Consider the following 23,213-nt stretch of genomic DNA (forward strand, 5'->3'; position numbering starts at 1 on the left):
AGTGCTTGTCAGAGTCCCTCTGGGTGAATAATGTACTCTGTCCCCCTGCAATGTAACTCGAAGACAGGATTTTTGCAGAAATTGAAAATGTGGTTTCCGCTGGAGTACGAGTAAGGAAATTCTTTGGCTTCCTGGATGTGATCATTTTAAAAAGAGTATATTGTGCCTTTAATGTAAAATGGGCCCTGTTCCTCCACCGGATCAGAATGACACTCAGTCCCATCTGCTCCACACCTGCTCTGCGCTGATTGAAAACACATGGGCAGCTTTGCCATCCCTCCTCTCCTTTGCTCAATTTTCATACCTTATCCACTGTTCATTATTCCTTCAGGCCTTTATTCCTGAAGTCCCTTTAAAAAGGAGGTTTTTATTTCATGGAAAAGGGAATATTTGTTTTGTATATAATGTGTCTATTTTGGTAGAGACAGTGGCATTCGTGATAGCCAGGAATGGTTTGCCTCACATCTAATCCTTCAAGCTTGCTACGCCAAATAACCTACTAGACTTTTCAAAGGCTTCTTTTGGCCACCACCTTTCCTCCTCAGGATTCCTGAGGTTAGCTGAATCAATGGGCATCAGGTAAGCCAGGACTGGCAGCCACTCTGAATCAGCTCAAAGCACATTAAAGGAATGCCTTAGCGTCTACATCTACCTTTTTGGAGAATTGCATTTTTTACCTGAGCTGACTTAAAACAAATGCTGTCTGTATTATTTAATAGGAATCTGCTGGGGCATGTCTGAACCACTTCACATTTGTTAATTGATGGTAGCTGTCTCGGTTCATTCAAACCCTGTAGACTGGCTGGGCAGTGCAGGGCAGGTAGCTTTGGTATAACTCTGGGTTTTGTATAATTCTCCATTGCATGATAGGAATCCCAAAAGTGGAGATGGTAGAAAGTATCTTTTTTTTTTTTTTTTTTTTTTTTTATTTTTTTAATTTAGTTGTTGCCAATTTTTTGTTGTTGTTATTTTTCTCCCACTTTGAAATGGGCAATTATTACTGAGGCTCAGCTCACCGCTAGCACCCCTGCAATGACCGGGAGCAGCGAAGATGAACACACGCTGTCCTCCGAAGCGGTGCCGTCAGCTGACCGCTGCGGATTCAGCATGCAGCCACCCAGGTGCTACAGCGTCTGAGGACAACGCAGCTCCCAGGCAGCTTACAGGCAAGCCCGCAGGCGCCCGGCCAGAGTACAGGGGTCACTGGTGTGCGGTGATCCGAGCTCAGACAACTGAGCGCTGTCTCTGGGAACTCCCATCCACGGTCGGCCACGGAATAGCCCAGACTTGAACCGGCGATGTCCGGGCTGTAGAGCACACCTTACTGGATGCGCCACCCGGGAGCCCTTAGAAAGTATTCCTTGCAAGTTGCAATGCCGGGATCAAGTCATTTCCTCCTTTCTTTAGTCCTCTCTCCTGATGTCCAGTCTGTTTCTCCTCCCCCAACCTCCACCTTTCTCAGTTCCATTCGTTACCTTTCCTAACAGCCCGGAGCTCCAGGCGCCAGTCCCTCGGCACACCGCACTGAACCTTCTCTCTTTATATTAAGGTGCCAGAATGAAATCTTTGAACTAATAAAAAGGGCAATGTTACGTGTATCAACAAAAGCTCTCTGTACATAAAAAGGCTCTGTGGCCCTGCAGTCACCCCCCCTCTTTTTCTGGGCCTGAAACCTTCAGAAGTTTGAAATATTAATACTTCAAAAAGCGTTCTTTTTTTGGAATGAGCATCCAGAAAGAAAAAAAAAAAAAAAAAAAACACACACCTTTGGAAAGAGCGAGGTTTGAAATCTGTTAGTAATTACACAGTGGCCGAAGGACCATATTTCATGCTTTATATTCAGACGGAAAAAGTCAAATAAAAACATGCCTGCCCCCCCCTTACACATGCACTGAAAAGTATGTCTTGTTTTTTTTTTATTCTGAACACTATACTTAGATCTATAATCTATATTAAAAAAAAAAAAAAAACACTGAAGCTGCTTAAGAGGATTCCGAGGACAACCAAAAAGGAACAAAACAAACAAAAAAAATTAAATCATTAAAAAAAACAACCCCCGTTCCAGTGGATATGAATAGAGCATTCGTGTGCCAGGATAGACATGCTTGTTCTTTACTTCCCTGACTGCGGAAAATTTTTTAATTTTTAAACTGAATCTGCTGCAGGGCGCTCCCGAGTGGCGCAGCCAGTCAAGGCGCTCCGCGTGGAGTCCTTGATGCGCCCTATAGCCTGGATGTCACCGGTTAGAGTCCAGGCTATTCCATTGCTGACTGTGGATGGGAGTTCCTAGGGGGTGGCGCACAATTGGCCGAGCGCCACGGGGGGGGGGGGGTTTAGGTTGGCCAGGGTGTCCTTGGCTTGCCTGTGAGCTGCCCAGAGCTGCGTTGTCCTCTGACGTTGTAGCTCTGAGGTGGCTGCATGGTGGGCATGCAGTGTGTAAAGAAGCGGTCGGCTGACGGCACACACTATGATTAGCCGCTCCCAAGTCAGCGCAGGGGTGGTAGCGGTGAGCCGAGCTTAAATAATAACTGAATATTCTAAAATCTGAATCCCTATACATTCCTGAACTGATGCTACCGGTCTCAGTCCATTCCAGTCCAGTACTCTGGCTAGTCAATGCAGGGCAGGTGACTTTATTAACTCTGGTTGTCATGTTATTACCTTGACAATTGTCACATGGCCTTAAATGAACTCTGACTTATTCTAGTCTCATTTGGCTTTGCAGCTGAATGCCCCGAATCAAGTATTGAATGCAGTGCCTGTGAAAGGAGAGGTGCACTTTGTAAAGACAGGGCAATGCTTGCAGGGGAGGTGATCCACAGTGCTCTGTGAGCAAATGCAATAAAAACCTTCCCCGCAGCCTGATTGACGGGCGCTGGATCAGAACCCTGGCTGCCACAGGTGAGAGACATGAGCGGCTAGCGGGCTGGCCCGCTGCGCCACCTTTTACAACAAAGAGTGCCCTTCTCAGCTAATGTGAACTGGGCATAAAAGCAGTAGCTGGGAGAGCAGCCAAGCTGTAGAACTGTACATTCGGTTTAGATCAGGTTAAATAACGTATGACACCAGGCAATGTTACTTAAACATTCACTGGGAGCAGATGTAGGAGATTAGGAATATAAACAAAAGCTCACACACATGTTCAGTCAATTACATTGCACACAACTGTTTTAACTAGTATTTTCAATCTTCTTTTGAGTAAAGTAGAAGTGTGAGGAAGCCCCATATTTATAAACGTAAATTCCTACAGTAGCTGCTGTAAAGGTGCAGTTCCTATAAAAACCACTAGAGGAAAGTACCTTGGTGTATCCAGGGGCACTGCATTACAGCAGCCTGAAAGGGACTTGATCTTGTCTCCTGCTGTAAAGAAAAGACGTCGATTGGAGCCCAGGCAGGCGTCTGTAGATACAATCGCCTTATCTCCCAACTGAGTCAAACTGACTGTAAAGAATCTTGATTAGGGACCATTGTCTCAAATAGCAGTGGTTTTTGGCATTAAAAATATTTTTTAAATTTTTAAAAGAACAAACAAAGCTTCATTTTTCACGTCTGGTTGATATTAAGTCGTCACCCCCCCCCCACTGCAAACTCACAGTAGGACGGTGGTAAATACTTTGTGAAAATGGCCTTGAATGCGATTTAGTGTGACATTTGCTGCTAGATCTACACATTTTGGGTATCATTTTGTAATATTATTTGCTAAGAAGAGCCTGCTACCTAATGTTTCATGATGTTTAACAAACATCAACCCTGAGAAGCTTCCCTGAAAAACAAATCACATATCTGAGGGTCATAAGATTAGTACAACAACCCAGTCAGTTTACTGAGACTGTCCTGAAATGGCCTTGTTGTCTTGGATAAAGACTTCAGCCAAATAAACTAATAATAGCATTTCGCAACATTACAGTTCCCAAACCTACAAGCTGTGCTTGTAACTGTCTTCAGTAAACATCTGTCTTCTGCTTCACTGACAGGCAGGCAGGCAGGTGTCCAAGGAAACTGGTTCAAGGCTGAAGTAGCAAGGAATGAAATCAATTTATACAACCCGTTTTGAGGAGGGTGGCACAGACACGGCCTTGTCTTTTGTTAATGACTTGAAAAGAACCTTTTCCAAAAGAGCAGAGTCCAGAACCGACCAAGAGACAGGACGCTTCTGTCCACAGAGCCTGCGTTATTCAGCACCTGGTGTGGAAAGCACTGAAATAAAAAGCTAATTGGACATGCTTCAGTGTTAGAGGATAAGACTTGCTTGCCTTTCCCAAAAAAAACGTCTTGGAAATGTTTGCGAAGGCCGTAACCAGTATTTAATGTGCCGAGCTGAAGACTAATTCGGTCTGTGTATTAATCCTGTAATTTAAAGAAAAAGGTCACCCTTGTTAAACGACATTCACAAACAACCCTTTTTTTTTTTTTACACAGCATGCAGCTTTGTAAAAGGTAAGCAACTTGGAACGTGGTTGGAATTTGCAGTGAACATACACCCATAGTCCGAAACTCTCAGTGTGCCTTCAGTTTACAACTGAGAGACTTTGCATGGGGGGGGGGGTTGTATTAATAGACCTTGATCTGGACCAGGTAAGATAGAAGACATCTCCAGTGGCAAACACCAGCGCTGCACAGACGTGCCAAGGACTCCCTTATCTTCACACCTCCATAAAACATCAAGAAGGAAACACAATGCTAGTGTGAAACGCCCATGTCTCAACACTGTCCTTGACACTGCTGTACAGCACTGTTGCCTACAAACCACAAGCTTAAAATAGAAGAATAAAAAACAAACCCCAGTATGATTGTGTTGTCAGGACACACTGTATAGTGCACCAATTATCTTTCCACAGGATGCCAGATACAACAGGTGAGCGCAGCGGGAGCCCTTTGAAGCACCATTAATCTTTCAGGGCTCAGTTCTGGCTGTCAGAAGCCAGGGGCGCTGGTACAGACAAAGCTCTGCCAATACAAACTGAGGGGAGGAAGCAGCTATCAAAGGGGGTCCTTATATGGGTGCCAGGTCTGGTGGAGGTAAAACGAAGGGGCGGGGGAGGCGCTGGAACACTCACCACTTTTCCATCCTAACATTTCTTAACCCCACCCCCCCCACCCTACCCCAGTATGGAGATTAAACACAATTCAGAGTTTTATTATGTGCAGCCCTTCTGTAACCCTAACTTCTATTCAATCTCCTTTGCCTCATTTAAACAGCCAGTACCGCGTCCCCCACGACTCTGTATACTACAGGGAGAGACAGCGAGAGGGAAATATAATTCCAAAAATACACACCTTGAACACAAAGCATTATGCATGCTTCTATGCTGATCTACTGGTTTATTCTGCAAAAGCTAAAAGGTACAGAGGATTAGATATTGCCATCACTCTGGCTTCTGAATTACATTTTGTGAGCGATGATAGATGGATAGGTTTCAGGTGTTGACTCTGCTACCTGTGCCAGAGTTGTAGATCAATGGCAGCGTTTGATACTGTGAAGCTTGTGGAAACTTGTACAGGTTTTATTGATTTAATTTTGAATGATTTATGAAATGTCCAAAAAGCTATAAAAACTTGCCAAAAAAAAACTAAACAAAACTAAAAAAACTTCAAAAGCAGCAGCATCTTTATTTGTGGTACCAGTGCCTTAGAAAGATACAGAGAACAGGCAAAACCGCTCAGCAGACAGCAATACTATATGCACAGCAAGAAAAACAGCTATGGGTGATTTAAAGCATTTCTTAAACGCACTACATATGTAAATGTTGTGCAAAATGTTAAATGGTTCAAATACACACACAAAAAAAAAAAAAAAACACATTAAGAAAATCTCCCACCTATGTGCTTTGGTGGCTAAATTAAGCTTTACAGGTTTTAGCTAGAAAAATGCTGTTTAAAAATATTAAACCATGACCTCAAGAGGACAGGGTGAGAGATTGGAAAGGCAGAAAAACCTGCAGGGAATTAGAGGAATGCCGACCTCCTCTCAAAGAGGGAACAAGTTTTGATCAATAAAACAGACTTGATCAAGGAACAATTTACATATGCACCTTTTGTCTCTTACAGGAAGCTAGATATTACCTGGTAATGACATGACAACTGTGGCCTTTTCGCTACAATGTCATCAGCACAACCAAATCACCACCACGTTTATGAACAAGGCGATGTCCTTCAAGTGCCCGCAGAGCCTGCAGGTGACATTCATGACCTTCTACCACCGCAGTAGCGCCACCAGGGGAGCGGCCTTCTGGTCATGACAACGTGTGTTGAAGTGGGAAGGATGCTTGAGGCCTTTGCTAAAACAACCATCAGGGGTATAAACAAAGTCTGCCTTCTGATTATGTTGAAAATGTTAAGCCTTGTTACAATGCCAAACATTGTGTCTCTTTTGTTTGAATGACATGTCACCCCACTCCTGAAGGGGTGGAATCAAAGCGAATGAACTCAAGTTGTTTCTAACCTCTCTTAATGCCAACAGCAACCAAGCCTGCATCACTCCCTTTTCAAACGAGGCAAACACCTGAAGCAACTGCTGTCCGATACAGTATTCCGCCTTCAAAATCTTCCATGTTTCCAAAAATAAACAAAAAGTACAAAAAACAATCGGCTGATCACAGCAGAAGCATTTTCTTTTCTGTGGTTCTCCCTCCTCTCCGGAGGTCTCTGCGATACTCTGGATTCACCAAAAACTTCACCTGAAAACAGGACAGATAGACTTAAGCTGCATGACTCACACGCCAGCCCTCGTCTGCTACCGGAGGGACTGGGAGGCTGTGATTAGTGGTGTGGGACTGGGAGACAACTAGTGTGGTTTGGTAGTTAGAACTGAAGGACTGGGAGGCTGTGCACATTAGTGGTTAGAAGACCAGGAGAAGTGTGGTCTAGTGGTAAGAGCTGGAGGACTCGCAGGGAAGCAGCTTAGTGCTTGAGCTGGGAATCAAACTGCACAATTATATTTAAAAAGCACTGTTGAGTTAATTGTACGCTGTAGCCTAATGTTCCCATGTACCCTTGCAAACAAGGTGCTTGTCCTAGTCTGGTTCATCGATAAATACAGCTCACTTGATTTTAATCAACATGCCTGCCGTGTGGGTAGACAGAGGGCCGCTGTCTGCAGCTGGCAATTTAATTCCTCTCACCTTTTATAAACACGAAAACTCCCTTCCAGGATTTGAATGAAAAAAAAAACACAGATCATCCTTGTTGATAACATGAAGACGCCTCAGCTGTACTGGAGTGTGCCAGAATGCTTTGAACAGCAGCCAAAGCAAGTCATTAATATGATTACTAAATTACACTGAGTCAGCTTTGATCTCTAAACTACCTTCACGTCACGGTAAGCGAGAGTGAAGGGACGTGCGGCAGGGCTGTACAAACAAGCAGGTTCCTTTCTTCTTCTTTTTTAATTTTTTTTTTTTTAACCACAGTTTGTTTCATGGTGTGACCAGTAAAGTAACAAATGTTCTGGACTCAAACCCCCCCCCCAAAAAAAAACCAAAATTGCTATTACTGTCCTATAAATTAATTTGTACAATTATTTTAATAAATGCAGTCGTTAGTCTTGCTCAGGGGTCTCCAGCCCTGGTCCTGAAGAGCCCCGATCCAGCAGGTTTTCTAGGTGTCTTTACATCATCAGCGGCTAAAGATCTGAAACATCTGTTAATATTGACTAATTAAGCCAATAATTGGTTCAATTAAGTAACTGAAGACCCAGAAGCTCTCCAGGACCAGGGTTGGAGACCCCTGGTCCAGCTTATTGCATCTTTAGAACAGCATGATGTAAAGGTCAAGTTTTGCTTGGATGAAACAATTAATCATCTTGCTTTTAATAAAAGTTTCTTAATGCATGTGTTAGATCACAAAGTATAATAATATGTACATGCATGTTTTCCCTTCTGTTTGAAAGCTTTTGTAAAAAGTCACTTTTTTTTTTGCTTTTTGTCTTTGAACAATAAAGTGTTCTGAATGCCTTGATTACTGTCAGCTATTACCTGTCCAACATTCGATTAGGATTGTGGTTGCTGACTGCATGACTAGTTAGAATGAATGATTTTATTACCCGTGCCCTGAAACAAGCCATAATTCTACTATGGGTGACAACTGCTCAACACCTGCTTCTGCTAATGGAAATATCCTCAGTCTAAGCCAGCAAGGTTAAGTTTCCCTATACAGTTGTTTTTTTTCCCCGTGCCCCATCCAGGCATTCTATATCCAAGGTACTGCAATTACTGTTCATACAATGCCCTCTAAAGGCAACTCCTGGTATAACATGTCCCATGTAACTGAACGTTTCCAACAATTTAACCAAACTAAATAGAAATGTGCAGTATTTTCAAACAGTACGTTTTCCATTTTCCGGTGTCTCCCTAAATATCGCTTCCAGACAAATAAGCAATACAAAAAAAGCTTACCTTCACTTCTCCGATGCATGGAAGTCTGCAAACATCTTGGTGCACATCTCTTTCTCCCTCTCAGTGTAGTGTCTGTAATGACTGCAAAGGTGAAGTCTTTCATTGCTCACAACAGTACAGGCTGATAGAGTGCAGAGGTTCTGATAGAGTGCAGAGGTTCTGAATGGCTGAGAATGGAAGTTCAGTGCTGAGAATGGAGTGTTTGCATTCTGGTTACAGTGCAAGGCAATGTATTCTGTGTACGGACAACAAGACGTTTATAGTGCACCAACAGCTCTAACTCTGCAAGCCTGTCCTTTTTTTTTTTTTTTTTTTTTTTTTACTTCAGTGTTCTGCACAATAAAGGAAATGTTTTTAAACCTACAGCTATGGCCAAAAGTTTTACGTCACCCTACACAATGAAATCATTTTGCTTCATAAAGTTGAATGAAATCTGCTGAATAATGTTACGTTAACATATTGAATTACATACTGCTTTGTAGTTTTCCATATACTTAACGTAAAACTGACATTTCAAAACCTAACATGAAACACTGTACTACTATTATGGCTTCCGGTAGACTTTTATGATATCATTTTGTAGTTTCTTTGATTGCATGATGTTCAGTAAACAAATTAGGTTGATACAGTTTATTTTTAAATGATGTCTCAATTTTAAAATTCTAGGGGATACAAACCTTTTGGCCAGAGCTACAGAGTCCTCCAAACAATGCAAAGCAATACAAACATTACCAGCATTAGGTCAATAAACGAAAACAAAAAGCACTGACCTAGCCAATTTCTTCAGCTGGTTGTTGATATCTGTATCAAAGGGTTTTTCTGCTTGAGCCATCACTAGGAAATGTCTGGCCTTTTCATAATCTCCCAACTCAAAACAAGCCTGAAAAAACAGATCAGAAAAAGATTTTCCAGTGAGTCACTGTGTATGTGTTTCAGAAAACGACACGAGGCATGTCAGTTCCACACACAGTACTCTTCTCTGTACAGGTGTCAGAATCACAAAAATACATATACTACCAGGAACTTGCAGGCAGAGTGAGTTTCAGTCCACATTCATGACCTCAATACTTAATACTCTCCACATTGGTAAGGTTGAAGTAACCAGCTTGAACAATGACATCACAACTGCTCTTAAACAGTCAATATAAAAAGGGCGACAAGTGGGCAATGGAAGACAAAGATTTAAAAAAAGTAACTGGATCCTGTATATAAGTGAATAACCTTTCAAAATAAAATGAATGAACAAATACCAAAATGGGGTTTGTGAATTTATATAGTTACACACACACGTGTAAAACTAGAAGTCTCTATCAAGCCGATAGTAAAATGAGGTTGTGTGTGAGTTGCAAGGTTTTGCTTTTTGAATTCACACATCCGGAGCCAGTCTCCCGCTGTATCGCCCTCTGCAGCACACTCGCCTGCCCACAGCGGAACAGAGCCTTGGCATTGCGGGCATCGATCTCCAGGGCCTTCTTCCCGTAGGCCAAGGCCTTGGCAGGCTGCTCCAGGCGCAGGAGCGTCAGGGACAGGTTCAGGAAAAATGGCAGCTTCAGCGCCTCAATGTCCCTCTTCTGCGCCTCGTCCACTGGCTCCCGGTTCTTCAACAGCGTCACCGCCTGTGAACGAAAAAACAAAGCGAGTAGCGAAATATTCAGATTGTCCGGGGTAGTTAACCCATGTATCTCAGCTGTGGATACAGATGAAGCAGACAAAATAGTTCTCAACACATGGCCTGCAATGTGTACTGAAAGCCCTCATTTTCAGCTACACGATTAACAGAATTGCATGCCCTGCATTTTCTTTATTTCCACATTCATTCTGTTTTTAGACTGTACCTGCTTGTATCGGTCCTTGGCGTCTTCGTAATGCCTCTGATTGAAAAGCCTGTTGCCGAAGCCTCGTTCTGTATCCACCACTTTCAGCAGTCTGGGCAGGGGGACCTCACTCTGCTCATCCTGGGAAGTGAAGGGTGGCTGTAGTCATGTGACACAGAGCACATCCAAACAGGTGATGCAAGGTGCCAACCACAGCATCCTCGTTCCCATGGTCTACTGCTGCTACATGAAGTGTTAACATGGGGTGCAGGGATCCCAAACAAACCATGCAACGGAGTACGTTTCTTTGCACTGGTGTGGCAACCAGCATGCACATCTTCCACAGGATGCAAGAGCCAGATCCTGGCAACTACTGACTCTCATAGTGGAGATAAAAGTGTGCCATACACTACGTACAGCTGTGGCCAAAAGTTGTACATCACCCTATAGAATGAATTAATGTTGCTTCATAAAGTCGAATTAAACCTGCTGAATAATGTCACTTTAACATATTGAATTGCATACCGCTTTGTGGTGCTCCATATACTTAACGGAAAAACCGACAATTGAAAAACATTACGAAATCTAACCTGAAATACTACACTACTAGTATGGCTTCAGGTAGACTTTTGTGATCTAATTATTTAGTTTCTTTGATTACATGATATTAAATAAAATAACTAAATTATGTCCATATAGTTAGTTATTAAATTAAGTCTCAATCCTAAAATTCTAGTTGATGCAAAACTTTTGAATACAGCTGTACATACTTAGCCCGTCAGACATAACCAAGTACCAAGAAACGTGCAGATATTTTGGCCAGTCCACGAACATTATCATTACTTTGTATAAATCAAATATTCTGCATTGTAATTAAAACAATGACTGTAGTTTCTAGTTCAGCAAACAGAAAATCCAGTCCTATCAATCCTCAAAAGACACGACTGCCACTAGCTCTAGCTCGCTGTGAGTAAATGATGTTCGATACCCTTCCCAGGTGCCACCCCGGCACCCCCGTTGCCAGGGATACGACTCATACAGGGCTAGCGGTCAGAGGTCCTTACTGGAGTCCTGGAGAAGAAGTCATCGACCTCTGCAGAGTCCAGGAAGTCAATGAGCTGCACCTCGAACAGCACCGTGGCGCTGGGGGGCGTCAATGGCGGGCAGCCCATCCTCCCGTACGCATACCTGGGGAGGAAGAGGAATCGGGAGAACTCTCCCTTCTTCATCGTGAGCAAACCCACCTCCAGGCCCCACAACGTCACATCTGCAAAACACAGAAACACCATCGACCAGGAACGCTTCGAAAACGATCCGCACGCAAATGAAGAACAAAAAACACACAGCACTGTGTATCGTTTTTGCAAGGCAGATATACACGGCACAATAATGCTTGATTATTACAGGAGGCTGGTTGCTGTACTACATCGTTTCTGTTTCTGCTGCAGTTTACACAGAGTCATATCGTACCCGACTTCATCCCCACCTTTTCCAAGCTTCATCAGCCGAGGGAACTTCACGTAGCAGTTGGTATCGAAAGGTCTGTCTGCATATTCAAGGTAACCTGAATAATGAACTGGAAAAAAATGACAAAAAAGGAAAAACACTCATAATAAATTATAATCTCCATGAGAGGGAGACAGAGATATAGGCACGCTTCTAAATGTAAAAACAAAAAAAACATTCAAGTACATAGACAGCGAATACAGTGCTCCCTTGTAATAAGACAGCCCTTTATACCGCGAAACTGATGACATGTTATTAGAGGGTGGACTGGTCACAGCTCTCATTAGCCACTTTATGTCATCTGCCTAAACAGTGGTCTCCAAACTGGGATACATAGACCCCCCTGTTGGCCACATGATGATCTGCAGCCCATACAGAAATATAATTTGAAAGGAACCCTCAATACTTACTGAACGTCAGCTCTGTTGCAAATGTATCATCTTTATTCCCAAAGCCCAGCTAACATGTACCACTATCAATAAAAAAGGGGTGATTGCACGTAAGGCAAACAACGTTTCACACTTCTACGGAATACCGATAGCATGCTTTATGGAGTCCGGCTCCATTTTATAGCACAGGGGAGCTCTGCAGGCTTGTTTAATGACTGGGTGAGATCTCCCTGGCTTCAGGATTAGCTTACTTGCTACTGATGCATTCTCCGGGACCAGGGGCCCCTCCCCTTCCCTGATCACCTCCTTCAACACCCCACCGTCCCCCAGGATATCCTGCATCTGCCTGGCCAGACGCTGGTACGGGCTCTAGGACAAGGCAAGGGCAACGTGAGCACCAGCGTGGGAGGGCTGGCAGCCTAGAGCTGAGGGAACACGAAGCCACAAACTCAGGAGCAGTGGCTTGAAACCTGCTTCCAGGAGACCTAGTGACCTAGTCTGAGGCAACTTTGCTGTTTCAAACTCCAAGTCTCCCCTGGTGTGCCATGCAGTGGCCTGATACCTCATCTCCTGAAACCAAGTTCCAAGCCACAATGTGACTCTGTGTTCCCTCAGCTTAACATTTAATATAAAGAGACTTAATTCTTTGTTTTTTTTAAACGAAGTGACCAGCAGCCTTTTGTGATTTATAATTATTACCAGTCTAGATTATAATGCCAGTAAAAAACCTCAAAAGGCTGCTGTCAGTAATGTAACACCTGGGCTGAAAACAATTGAAATATGGGTAGTATTATATTAACAACTTGTTTTGTACAGCTACTGGCAGCAGTGAAATGTAGGCCACATGCAGTTCATTTAAAATACTAAGAGAAAAGAACACATAGCCACACATGGTAAAATGCATATGACTGTTGAAGATGCCTAATTAAAACAAAGTGGTCTAACATTTTCACACGAGTGCCTATTGTTTCTGTATCACTGACCGAAATATTGAAGGGTTTCATTCAGGTGTAGGGCAGATCTTGAAGGGTTCTAATAAATTTGTACACGACTGTAAATGTCTTTACTTTACTATAAAACATGCACATATTGATTCAATCAAGTCACAAACCACAGAAGGCCTGTACTCTATTTAACTAAGCATTATGCCAGATTCTGTATCCAGATACTCGGTCAACACAAAATGGAAGTTGATGTTTAAGTGAACGTGCAAGCCGCTCTTCGTTGCTGGCAATGGTAAAGACAATTTATTGCATTCACGATTGCACGTTTATTATTAAGCGGCATTTTGTTTGTTAGCAGGTTTTCCTTCTCGTCAATACTTGTTTTTCGGGTTTTGTTTTGATGACTATTTTTTTTAGAAGAAATCGCAATACTTCTTGTATAATTGTTCTTCGTTGCGTTGGTTTCAAAAGATGCATAAAGCGCGGGGCACATTTTTGTTTGGAAAGCGATTACAACTGGAGCCAGTGTCCTAACCTCACCTGCCTGTCCGGGCTCGGTCTCTCATCCACCGGGTAGAACTGCTGGAGCCTCGGCGGGACCCCGTTCCTAGACATGATGCACACGCGGTCGCTCAAAAAAGCACTTCGGACGACTCGGGTTTAATTTGTTTTAATTATTATTATTATTACGTGCCAGGTAGATTTCTTGTCAATGTTAAACATTTGCATCTCCACACACTCCGACTCAAACTCACTAATACACTGACAGGTGCGCGTCGTGCGGGCCAATCAGAGCTTTGCTGTTTTAATCAACTCCCGCCCAATTTGCCTTAAGACCAATCGACTGCAATCTTTTTATATATATATATATATATATATCTAAACGGTGGTCGCCACAGAATAGATCATGTAGTTTACATGTGTTGACAGTCAAATATGGTCTGATATTAGAGACAGTATGTGCACAGTACAAACCCATTAACTGTGATGGGCTTCCCTTGTAGAACTGCTTACTGACTTACTTGTTTTAATCACGGCTGTTTCATTGTGCCAATAAGTCGAACGTCTCTTTACAAAGGGTCTATGCATAATGTTGTCTGAAATTATTATTATTATTATTATTATTATTTTTAAAGAGCATTAGCTTGCAATGTGATCAAACTGAAATACTAAAATCAATCATCAATATGTAGTTTACATTCTAGGACCTCGACATTTGGCACGAGTAGCAGCTCAGCCCTGCCGTTCATTGGTTTTGGGTCCTTATAAAAACATAAAGTTTGGAAACGGGAAAAGATCTACCTTCTCCGTACCTTCGAGTGCAATGGTGTATTTGTCTGTACTCGGGTGTGCAGAACTGCACCCAGTGTTCTATGTGGGGTCTAACTTGGGCATTGTATAATCTTTGCATGACCTCTCTCGACTTGTATTCCACGCTTTTTGCAATACAGCCTAGCATTCCATTTGCCTTTTTAACTGCCTCACCACAGTGGCAAGAGACTTTTAATGAGACTCCACTATAACCCTGAGATCCTTTCCAAGGGTTTCATGTGGGCCTTGCACACAAAAAAATATGGGATGCACGAATCGCACAACACGTTCGCAAGATCTGAACTGAGAACAAGATTACTGCAGTGATTATGCACGTTTGTGCAAGGTGTGCAGGAAACCCATTTGTTTGACTTCATTTGGGAAAACAAAGTCACAAGCCTTTGCACACGGGTACGCCTCGTCTCCAGGTTGATAAGCATTGTACCTGGCATTGCTCGGTGACGTAGCAACCTCCTGTTCTAGACGTCTCCAGGACAGTGTGGTGAGGGACCGTGTGTTACTTCTCTTTTGGACTTTGCCAAAAAGCAACCTGCAACAACCGGGCCACTGCAAACACGACCAACGCCAGCGTCTGTCATTTCCTGGTGGTGTACTGAAAAGCATTGTGTTGTTGTTCATGAAAACTATTTTTCTTTTTAACTTACTGAACCATCATTTCACTATATAGCTTACCATTACATGAAAAAACGATTTTGTTTATTTTGCAGTATTTGCCTGAGCCCGTATATTTTGAAACCTGAATCTGTCTTTTTCTGGGCAAGGTAGATTTGAGAATTAAGAACGGTAGCTAATCTGATCAGCGGTGCCCTGTCGCGGCAGTGAGATGTCTCGGAGCTCCAGTTTGGTGTGTTTGGAGAACCAGCTACTGTGCCCCATCTGCCTGGAGGTGTTCGCCGAGCCCCTGATGTTGCAGTGCGGCCACTCCTATTGCAAGTCGTGCTTGAGCTCGATGACCCTCGACCCATACGGCCAGCTCCGGTGCCCCGTGTGCCGCTGCGAGGTGGACGGGGGCAGCTCCCCTCCTAACGTCTCCCTGGCCCGGATTGTGGAAGCCATGCGGGAGCTGAACGACTCTCACCCGGAGCTGGAGAGCTGCCTGCAGCACCACAACCCGCTGAGTCTCTTCTGCGAGCAGGACCAGGCGGTCATCTGCGGGCTGTGCAGCAGCATTGGCGCCCACCGGAACCATAAGATCACCCCCCTGACCAGCGTGTACAGCAGGATGAAGGTAATCAGGGACTGGTGGGGGTTGAGCGCCATGCAATTCCGGGCGTGGCTCTATATTATACTATCATGTATAATTATATCGATGTAAAAAAATCTAATTTTTAAATTGCTTTCTTTCTTTTATCTATATAATTTGGAACTTGAATTAAGAGCCCGTCAATGAATAGAATGTACATACAATCATATATAATGATAAACTCCAGATTTTTTTTTTTTTCACCCAAAGAGTGATCTTACTCAGTTTTATGTTGCGGGTTGTGCAATGCCTCTCGCGGGTCTGTGTATTTTAATTCCAATTCGGGTCACTTGGGTGGTCTGGTGCCTGTCAGCACCACTGTGCAGCTTTAGTTATCCGACCCCATTGAGTTGCCAGTGCTGCTAACGTTGGGGTCTGCCAATGATTCTGCTAGGGTTTTCAAACTTTTAACAATCTTATCCATCTGCTTTTATTTTTGGCCATTGCTTTGGGCGATCACAAGCAGGCTCCTAAGAATAATTCAGTTTTTTTTTTTCAGGCCATTGACTTTGACATTCAGTTAGGCAATAACACAACGATAATCCCTGCACAAAGAATGCTGCTATCACAAACATTCATGAAGCAGGCAAACACGAGACGCGGCAGGAAGATAACCCTTTCCTAGATAAGAAGGGTTATTTTGCACTGCTGGTTTTACTCACTCGCATTACAATGGGGTTTGCTTCACTTTCTTGGTTTTCTTTTTGATTATCGCTGCTTATGTGCTGGAGGAGCGATCTAGTACATGTATGTGCCATTCTATTACCTGTATTTCATACCCTTTGCCTTTGAGGAAAGGTTTCTTTGAGATACCATTATCGCAGTAGCATTTACCCCAGCCTAGACTATGAAGAAGCATTAGCAGACCTCAAGATTACCAGCAACACTATGGATTAGGACTATATGTTTCACTCTGGTTCTACTGCGGTCGCACACAGCCTGTTACTGGCAATGCGAGAGGGGGAGGCTGCGTGTGAACAGACGATCACTCACACTGCGAGCGAGCGTCTTAACCACTGTGCAAAAGAGGCTCCTCTGCATGTGTGGTTTGAACCTCATCTCGCCAACAGGGGTCAGAATCCTTAACAGCAGTGCATCACCCAACACTGCCTGTTACAATGCTGTGTATTGCAACGCATCACAAGTGTGTATTGGTTCACATCATTGAGCCATTCCATTGCTCTGCACCATTGACTCGAGTCTTTGCCCCTGTATTATGCACTGCTTGAGGACTGAGTGGCCGAGTGCCCAGCAGCGGCGTTCACTGAAGGCGCTATACTATACAAGCCTGTCTTCAATGCGTGTTCCGTTCTTTAGGAGGATTGTTCTGCTTTGTTGACTGAGATTCAGACGCAGAAAAGAAAGCTGGAGGGGCAGATCTGCAAAATGGCTTACAACAAATCGCGAGTCACAGTGAGTAAGGAGACTGATGCGGAGGCAATGCGCTGGCTTTGTGGATAGTGCCAGCTGAGACGAGAAAAAAACAAATCATTAAAAACAATGTCTTGCTGGAAGCGTTCACTTTGAGAATGAATACATCCTGGGTGTTATGTGTTCTGTTTCTTCCAGCTAAACTCTCTTGTTAGTAGTAACAGATTTATCACCTTTTCTTGTGGCAGTTTTTTTTTATTTCAGGGTAGACAGCTTTCTCAAGTACGGCAGTGTAAATTAGCTGTTGGAGTGTGCTTTTTCATAGCTGGAATCTATTTAACCAAAAGCTCATCAGGGATCTTTTAAATTATAAAGAGTCCTGGGATACCATTACAAACGTGTCCCATAGTAAAAACATAGCAACGTATAATAAAGCACAGTGAAAGCATGGTAAAGCATAACAAGATATGGTAAAGTATATACATTAACCTGGCAAACCAGGGTAAACTATGGCAAATGCATAGTATAACCAAGTGAGAAGCATGGTAAACCTGCAAAAAGGATACCTTGGTATGAAGATCGCTATGTAAGGGTGACTTAGTATTTATTGTGCTGTCCCAAACAGAACGAGTCTGATGTTTTCAAGTGGGTGATCCGGAAGGAGTTTGGGGAGCTGCGGCGCTGTATTGAGGAGGAGGAGTCCATCTTCATGCACACTGTGGAGAGCAGGGCAGCGGCGTTGATCAACACCCTACAGAAACAGGTGGACGAGATGGCAGAGAACCTGGGCAAGTTCCAGGAGATCGAGGGGACCCTGGAGCAGCTGAACAATGAGAGCCAACTCAACTTCATCAGGGTGAGCCAGCACCCTCACACACACACACGAGAGCCAACTCCACTTCATCAGGGTGAGCCAGGACCTTCACACACACACACACAAGAGCCAACTCAACTTCATCAGGGTGAGCCAGGAACTTCACACACACACACACACACACACACACACACACATGAGAGCCAACTCAACTTCATCAGGGTGAGCCAGCACCCTCACACACACACACGAGAGCCAACTCAACTTCATCAGGGTGAGCCAGCACCTTCACACACACACACACAAGAGCCAACTCCACTTCATCAGGGTGAGCCAGGACCCTCACACACACACACACGAGCCAACTCAACTTCATCAGGGTGAGCCAGCACCCACACACACACACACACAAGAGCCAACTCAACTTCATCAGGGTGAGCCAGGACCTTCACACACACACACACGAGAGCCTACTCAACTTCATCAGGGTGAGCCAGGACCCTCACACACACACACACAAGAGCCAACTCAACTTCATCAGGGTGAGCCAGGACCTTCACACACACACACACGAGAGCCAACTCAACTTCATCAGGGTGAGCCAGGACCTTCACACACACACGAGAGCCAACACTTCATCAGCACCCCACACACACACACACACACACACACACACACACACACGAGCCAACTCAGCTTCATCAGGGTGAGCCAGGACCTTCACACACACACGAGAGCCAACTCCACTTCATCAGGGTGAGCCAGCACACACACACACACACACACACGAGCCAACTCAGCTTCATCAGGGTGAGCCAGGACCTTCACACACACACACGAGAGCCAACTCAACTTCATCAGGGTGAGCCAGCACCTGTACACACACACACGAGAGCCTACTCAACTTCATCAGGGTGAGCCAGGACCCTCACACACACGAGAGCCTACTCAACTTCATCAGGGTGAGCCAGGACCCTCACACACACACAAGAGCCAACTCAGCTTCATCAGAATTAGTCTACTATGCCACCTTTCTAAAACACCTGTAGCATATTAACACATTTTTGTTTGTTTCACAGAAGTATGGCTCCATTGCTCCTGGGTAAGTGAAGTTCCATGTCTTTGCAGGACATCATTAAGAGTTTAAGTTTAGTAATATAAATGGCAGCAGGTTTTGGAAATTAAAGATGCAAAAAGATATGTAAATTGGGTACTGAAAACTAGGATTCAATTGTATATAAGTTCAAAAGTTATAAATGAGGCTACATGTCATAGGCAATAGTTATCCTCTATACAATACCTTTTGACATGGTTTGGTGATGTAGACTAGTGAAGGCTTGGAACCACTAAGCTTGTGTTTGTGTACCTGTGTGCTCCTCTGGGTCTCTAGGTGCAGAGAGGCTCAGCAGACGCAGCAAAGGACAGACAGGGTTTACAGCGCCATCACCTTCAAACCGGGCTTCCACCACGATGACATCAAGATCAGTGTCTGGAAGAAGCTGCACAGGCGGGTCCTGCCAGGTGAGCTCCGTCTATCTGCCTGATGGCGCGCAGCTATGCCAGGGTATACAGAGTCACCAGTCTGGGTCTATGTCACACTTTTTCTCAATTGCCTACAGTATATGTTGATTTGCTTTTTGCCATGATACTGATGGGATGTGTGTGCTTATTTACTGTTTTGATGAATAAAAGAGTTTGGGATACATCAAACCTTTCTGATTGTTGTAAGCATTTACAAACAATATTAAAACCCTGAATTGACTCTCAGCGTGGGTCTGTGTTGCTGTTGTGTCTGCAGCCCCAGAGGCTCTGAAGCTGGACCCCCTGACAGCCCACCCCATGCTCAGACTGAGCGTCAATGACACGGTGGTGGAGTGCGGGGCCCTGGTCAACCGGCTGCCTAACAACCCTGAGCGTTTCAGCTACAGCTACTGCACACTCACAAGCCGCGGCTTCTCCTCGGGAAAGCACTACTGGGAGGTGACCGTCGGCAGCAAGAGCAAGTGGCGCCTGGGGCTCATTAAAGGGACTACCAGCCGCAAAGGCAAGCTGCCCAAGAACCCCGAGAACGGCGTGTGGCTCATCGGCCTGAAGGATAGCCGGCTGTACGAGGCCTTCGCCCACCAACGCACCGCCCTGCCCCTGGCATCGCGGCCCGCCAAGATCGGAGTCTTCCTGGACTACGAGAAGGGAGAGCTGACCTTTTATAATGCCGACAGCCCTCAGGAGCTGAGCTTCATCTACAGCTTCCAGACCGAGCTGCAGGGCAAGGTGTACCCGCTCCTGGACACCTGCTGGCACGAGAGAGGAGGCAACACACTGCCGCTCATCCTCAACCAGCCACATGCGGGCAAGCATGCCTCAGAGCCAGACCCAGCATCCTTAACACAGGAGTGACAGAGATACAAACTCATCTTCAAGTGTATTTAGAATGAATTGCATAGGGATATACTTGCAAATGATGGGGGTTGTGTTGTGTAAATCTCTTTTAAAAAAAGGTTCTGCAACTAAAAAAAAAAACGTTAAATGACATTTTGTGCACATTTACCTAAACCTGAAGGAAACCACACAAGGAATGGCAAAATGATAAAATTGTGAAAAATAGAGGTTTTTACATATGCTGTGACTCCACACATGGGAAACAAAATTATGGGTGTGATTTTCAAAGCTTGGTAACTTCTAGTATGCTGAATACATCTCTGTATCTTAAAAAGCAAATACGATTTTTGCAATCTGACTTCACTGAGCAAATCAGAACTTGCATGTACGGTTGAAGCAGTTTGATACTTTTGAAATTGCTAAAAGTTACATTAACACTAACACCACTTGCTATGCTTTGAAAGTCCAGACCTCTTTGTGTAGATAAAACTATGGATTATCAACGTTTATAACTTTAATAATCCTGTTTATGAAAGTATTGTAAGCTGGGATCAAGGGTCTTTATCTATTCTGTATAATTATTATTCATTTTTTAAATGTACGTGCAACTCTGTGTTACTGAGCACCAGGGACTGTAAATCAACGCAATTCCTGTTTGTAAAATAAGTAAACAAATGTCTGCAACAAAACTATTTATCTGAAGTTCTGTGTTTGCGTGAATGTCACCTGCACAGCTACAAACCAGGTACTGATTTAAGAGGACTGAAGATCAATGGGCAGTCTCTAAATGGATTGCATACAAACACACATACTAATTACTGTAGAAACAGATTAATATTGCTATCCCTGCATTCAGCCTGTGGCTTGTTTCTTTCTGGCCTATCCAGAAATCCAATTGCTTGCCACTACTGTCATTGCTTGAAATACCCTTTTATTCCACCAGGGGTCATCATTGGAATTACATTTTTTTTTTTTTTCTACTATCATTAGCTTCAGTACACCAACAACTGTTATGTGTGTCACATACCTAAGTGTCTCGCAGTCTGTTGAGTTCTTGACCACAACAGCTTTCCTGCGGCTCTCACAAGCTCTTGAAGAAAGCAATATCTGGAAACAGGCATTTCTTCCCTTCTGCTCTGGATTTCCCAGAACCTGTGTGTTCATCGCAATCTCTCGCTTGCGTCGGCTTTTCATTAAAACGTTGAAATCCCAGATGCTTCAGTTCTCTAGATACCCTGTACATCCTGTTACTTCTGCAACCACCTCAAGAAACTCACAATTAGACAATTTTAAAGACCAACAACAAAATGTTGTATTGCAGGGTACACAGCCCAATTAGGAGCCATTCAAGTTTGCGATTTATATGATACATGTGCCAAATTGAATGGCACACAAATACAAGGGGATTTACACTGTGCAACACATACGGCATGTCACAGAATTAAAAACTCAGTACAAAAAGAACAGTATTTATTTGGAAATCTGACAGTTTTCTGGATCAAACTTTTCTTTATTATAAAAGCACAGCCAAAATATATGTACAAGAAGAGTCTACACAAGTAGTTCAAATTCGATAGTTTGTTCTTATTTATCTCTTCACTTGCCCCATAATAATGAACCAATGTCTTCTGGTAGTTAGCAGTGCTAGAACAATGCTCTATTAGTTTGTTATTTCTAGTGTTTACAAAGAGACGGCAAGCTCCACTCACACAGCCTTTAATCTTTGCAACAGCAATAGAAACCAATAACTATATACATGACCCTCCCCATGACAACCCAGTAAAAGTCTGTTAATGTCCCAAACACAAAAGCACAATGCAGAATACAGATTGAACCCAAGAGCCAGACTTTACATATAGATCACATCACAGAGACATGCATATCAATGTGTCAGTCTGGCCATGGCAGTGCAATATCTAGACAAAACAATAACATGAATTAGGTTTATTCTATACATGTCTTAAAGAATCCTACATTAAAAAAAAAAAAAAAAAAAAAACCCAAAACGTTTTGGAATCATAGCTGAGCTTTCAAGTTAAAATAAAAAAAAAAAAACACAAGGATGATATTCTTCCCAAATTTTCCATTTGGTAATTTCCAGTGTTGCCCATGAGGCAAATAAAAGGCCTGGGCTCCATCAATTTGAGTCACAAAACATCTCCTAAAATACTTTTTTAAAAAGGTTCACTTTGAATCCTAATCGCTTACCCTTCAGAGCGATTAAAGCTTGTTTTACTACATTCGAGAGAGAAGCATTTCTCATCGTGTTCGGTCAGACATTTAAAACAAATATTCAAATAAAACTTGCTGTAACTCTTTCAGCACAGAGTATGTTTACAGAAAGCCTGTCCCTGGACAGTTCTTGCTCTGCAGTTTTGCAAAGAGTTTCTCTTTCCTTGACTTGCTGTTCACAGGTGTGCAATGGTGAAGAGACTTTCGGGAGCCACTGGAACACATTGACAAATCTGTCTGTCCCCATTTACACAACAGCCACATTCAAGCATGGGAGAAATTCCTTGGTAAAACTTATACAGATATTGCAATGTAAATACACAGAGGCAGGCATTAGCCAAACAGCTGTATGCATTGCGCCTGTTGTGGATCAGATATAGCCCAGAACTCATCCTTTTTCATTAATGAACCAGACGTGACAAAATGTACACATGGTTCTTCAGATCACAGGCATTATCCCTTCAAAGGACTGGGGAGGCTTACTCCACTCTCTGCAACACAGAAATACAAAGAAAAGCACGGCCACATGCAGAAACACCACGCCATTTCTAGATACTAGCGGATGTTCACTTAGCACTTCATTATTATGCACACTAATTATTATTATTTGTATTTATTTTTCCCCATTCTGTTTTTTCTCCTCACCACAGCGAGTCCCCGCACAGTCGTTCTGAGGGCGTGTGAGCGTCCTTTCATCTCACAAGCCTGAAGCCAGAATCGCTTTTACACTGAACAATCCAGAGCAGAGGCGGGCGGGGCTACCGATCCCGGAGAACAGAGATCAGCCCTGCTTTTT

General features: G+C 43.6%; 2 protein-coding genes across 2 annotated transcripts; one reads left to right on the plus strand and one right to left on the minus strand.

The window, feature by feature from the left end:
• Positions 1-8,395: 8,395 nt before the first annotated feature.
• Positions 8,396-13,661, minus strand: fkbp6 (FKBP prolyl isomerase 6). Its single transcript, XM_041240979.1, has 8 exons — positions 13,587-13,661; positions 12,354-12,471; positions 11,694-11,783; positions 11,272-11,474; positions 10,229-10,348; positions 9,812-10,009; positions 9,164-9,273; positions 8,396-8,474 (listed from the first exon to the last, which is right to left on the minus strand). The coding sequence occupies exons 1-8, from the start codon at positions 13,659-13,661 to the stop codon at positions 8,396-8,398; spliced, it is 993 nt and encodes a 330-aa protein (XP_041096913.1).
• Positions 13,662-14,901: 1,240 nt separating this feature from the next.
• LOC121308540 (E3 ubiquitin-protein ligase TRIM50-like) lies at positions 14,902-20,822 on the plus strand. Its single transcript, XM_041240997.1, has 6 exons — positions 14,902-15,606; positions 16,939-17,034; positions 17,618-17,848; positions 18,886-18,908; positions 19,197-19,327; positions 19,605-20,822. Exons 1-6 carry the CDS (start codon positions 15,202-15,204, stop codon positions 20,201-20,203), a joined length of 1,485 nt encoding a protein of 494 aa, XP_041096931.1. The 5' UTR covers positions 14,902-15,201; the 3' UTR covers positions 20,204-20,822.
• Positions 20,823-23,213: the final 2,391 nt, after the last annotated feature.

Source organism: Polyodon spathula, unplaced genomic scaffold (assembly GCF_017654505.1).
Source record: "Polyodon spathula isolate WHYD16114869_AA unplaced genomic scaffold, ASM1765450v1 scaffolds_732, whole genome shotgun sequence".
NCBI lineage: Eukaryota > Metazoa > Chordata > Actinopteri > Acipenseriformes > Polyodontidae > Polyodon > Polyodon spathula.

Excerpts from the sequence above, each read along its gene's own strand:
- LOC121308540 (XM_041240997.1), top strand. The coding sequence starts at position 15,202 with ATGTCTCGGAGCTCCAGTTTGGTGTGTTTGGAGAACCAGCTACTGTGC. Across the intron at positions 15,607-16,938 it reads GCGTGTACAGCAGGATGAAG|GAGGATTGTTCTGCTTTGTT; the intron begins GTAATCAGGGAC and ends TCCGTTCTTTAG. Across the intron at positions 17,035-17,617 it reads ACAACAAATCGCGAGTCACA|AACGAGTCTGATGTTTTCAA; the intron begins GTGAGTAAGGAG and ends TGTCCCAAACAG.
- fkbp6 (XM_041240979.1), bottom strand. The coding sequence starts at position 13,661 with ATGTCTAGGAACGGGGTCCCGCCGAGGCTCCAGCAGTTCTACCCGGTG. Across the intron at positions 11,784-12,353 it reads GGAGAATGCATCAGTAGCAA|TTCATTATTCAGGTTACCTT; the intron begins GTAAGCTAATCC and ends ATTTTTTTCCAG. Across the intron at positions 10,010-10,228 it reads CCAAGGACCGATACAAGCAG|GCGGTGACGCTGTTGAAGAA; the intron begins GTACAGTCTAAA and ends TTTCGTTCACAG.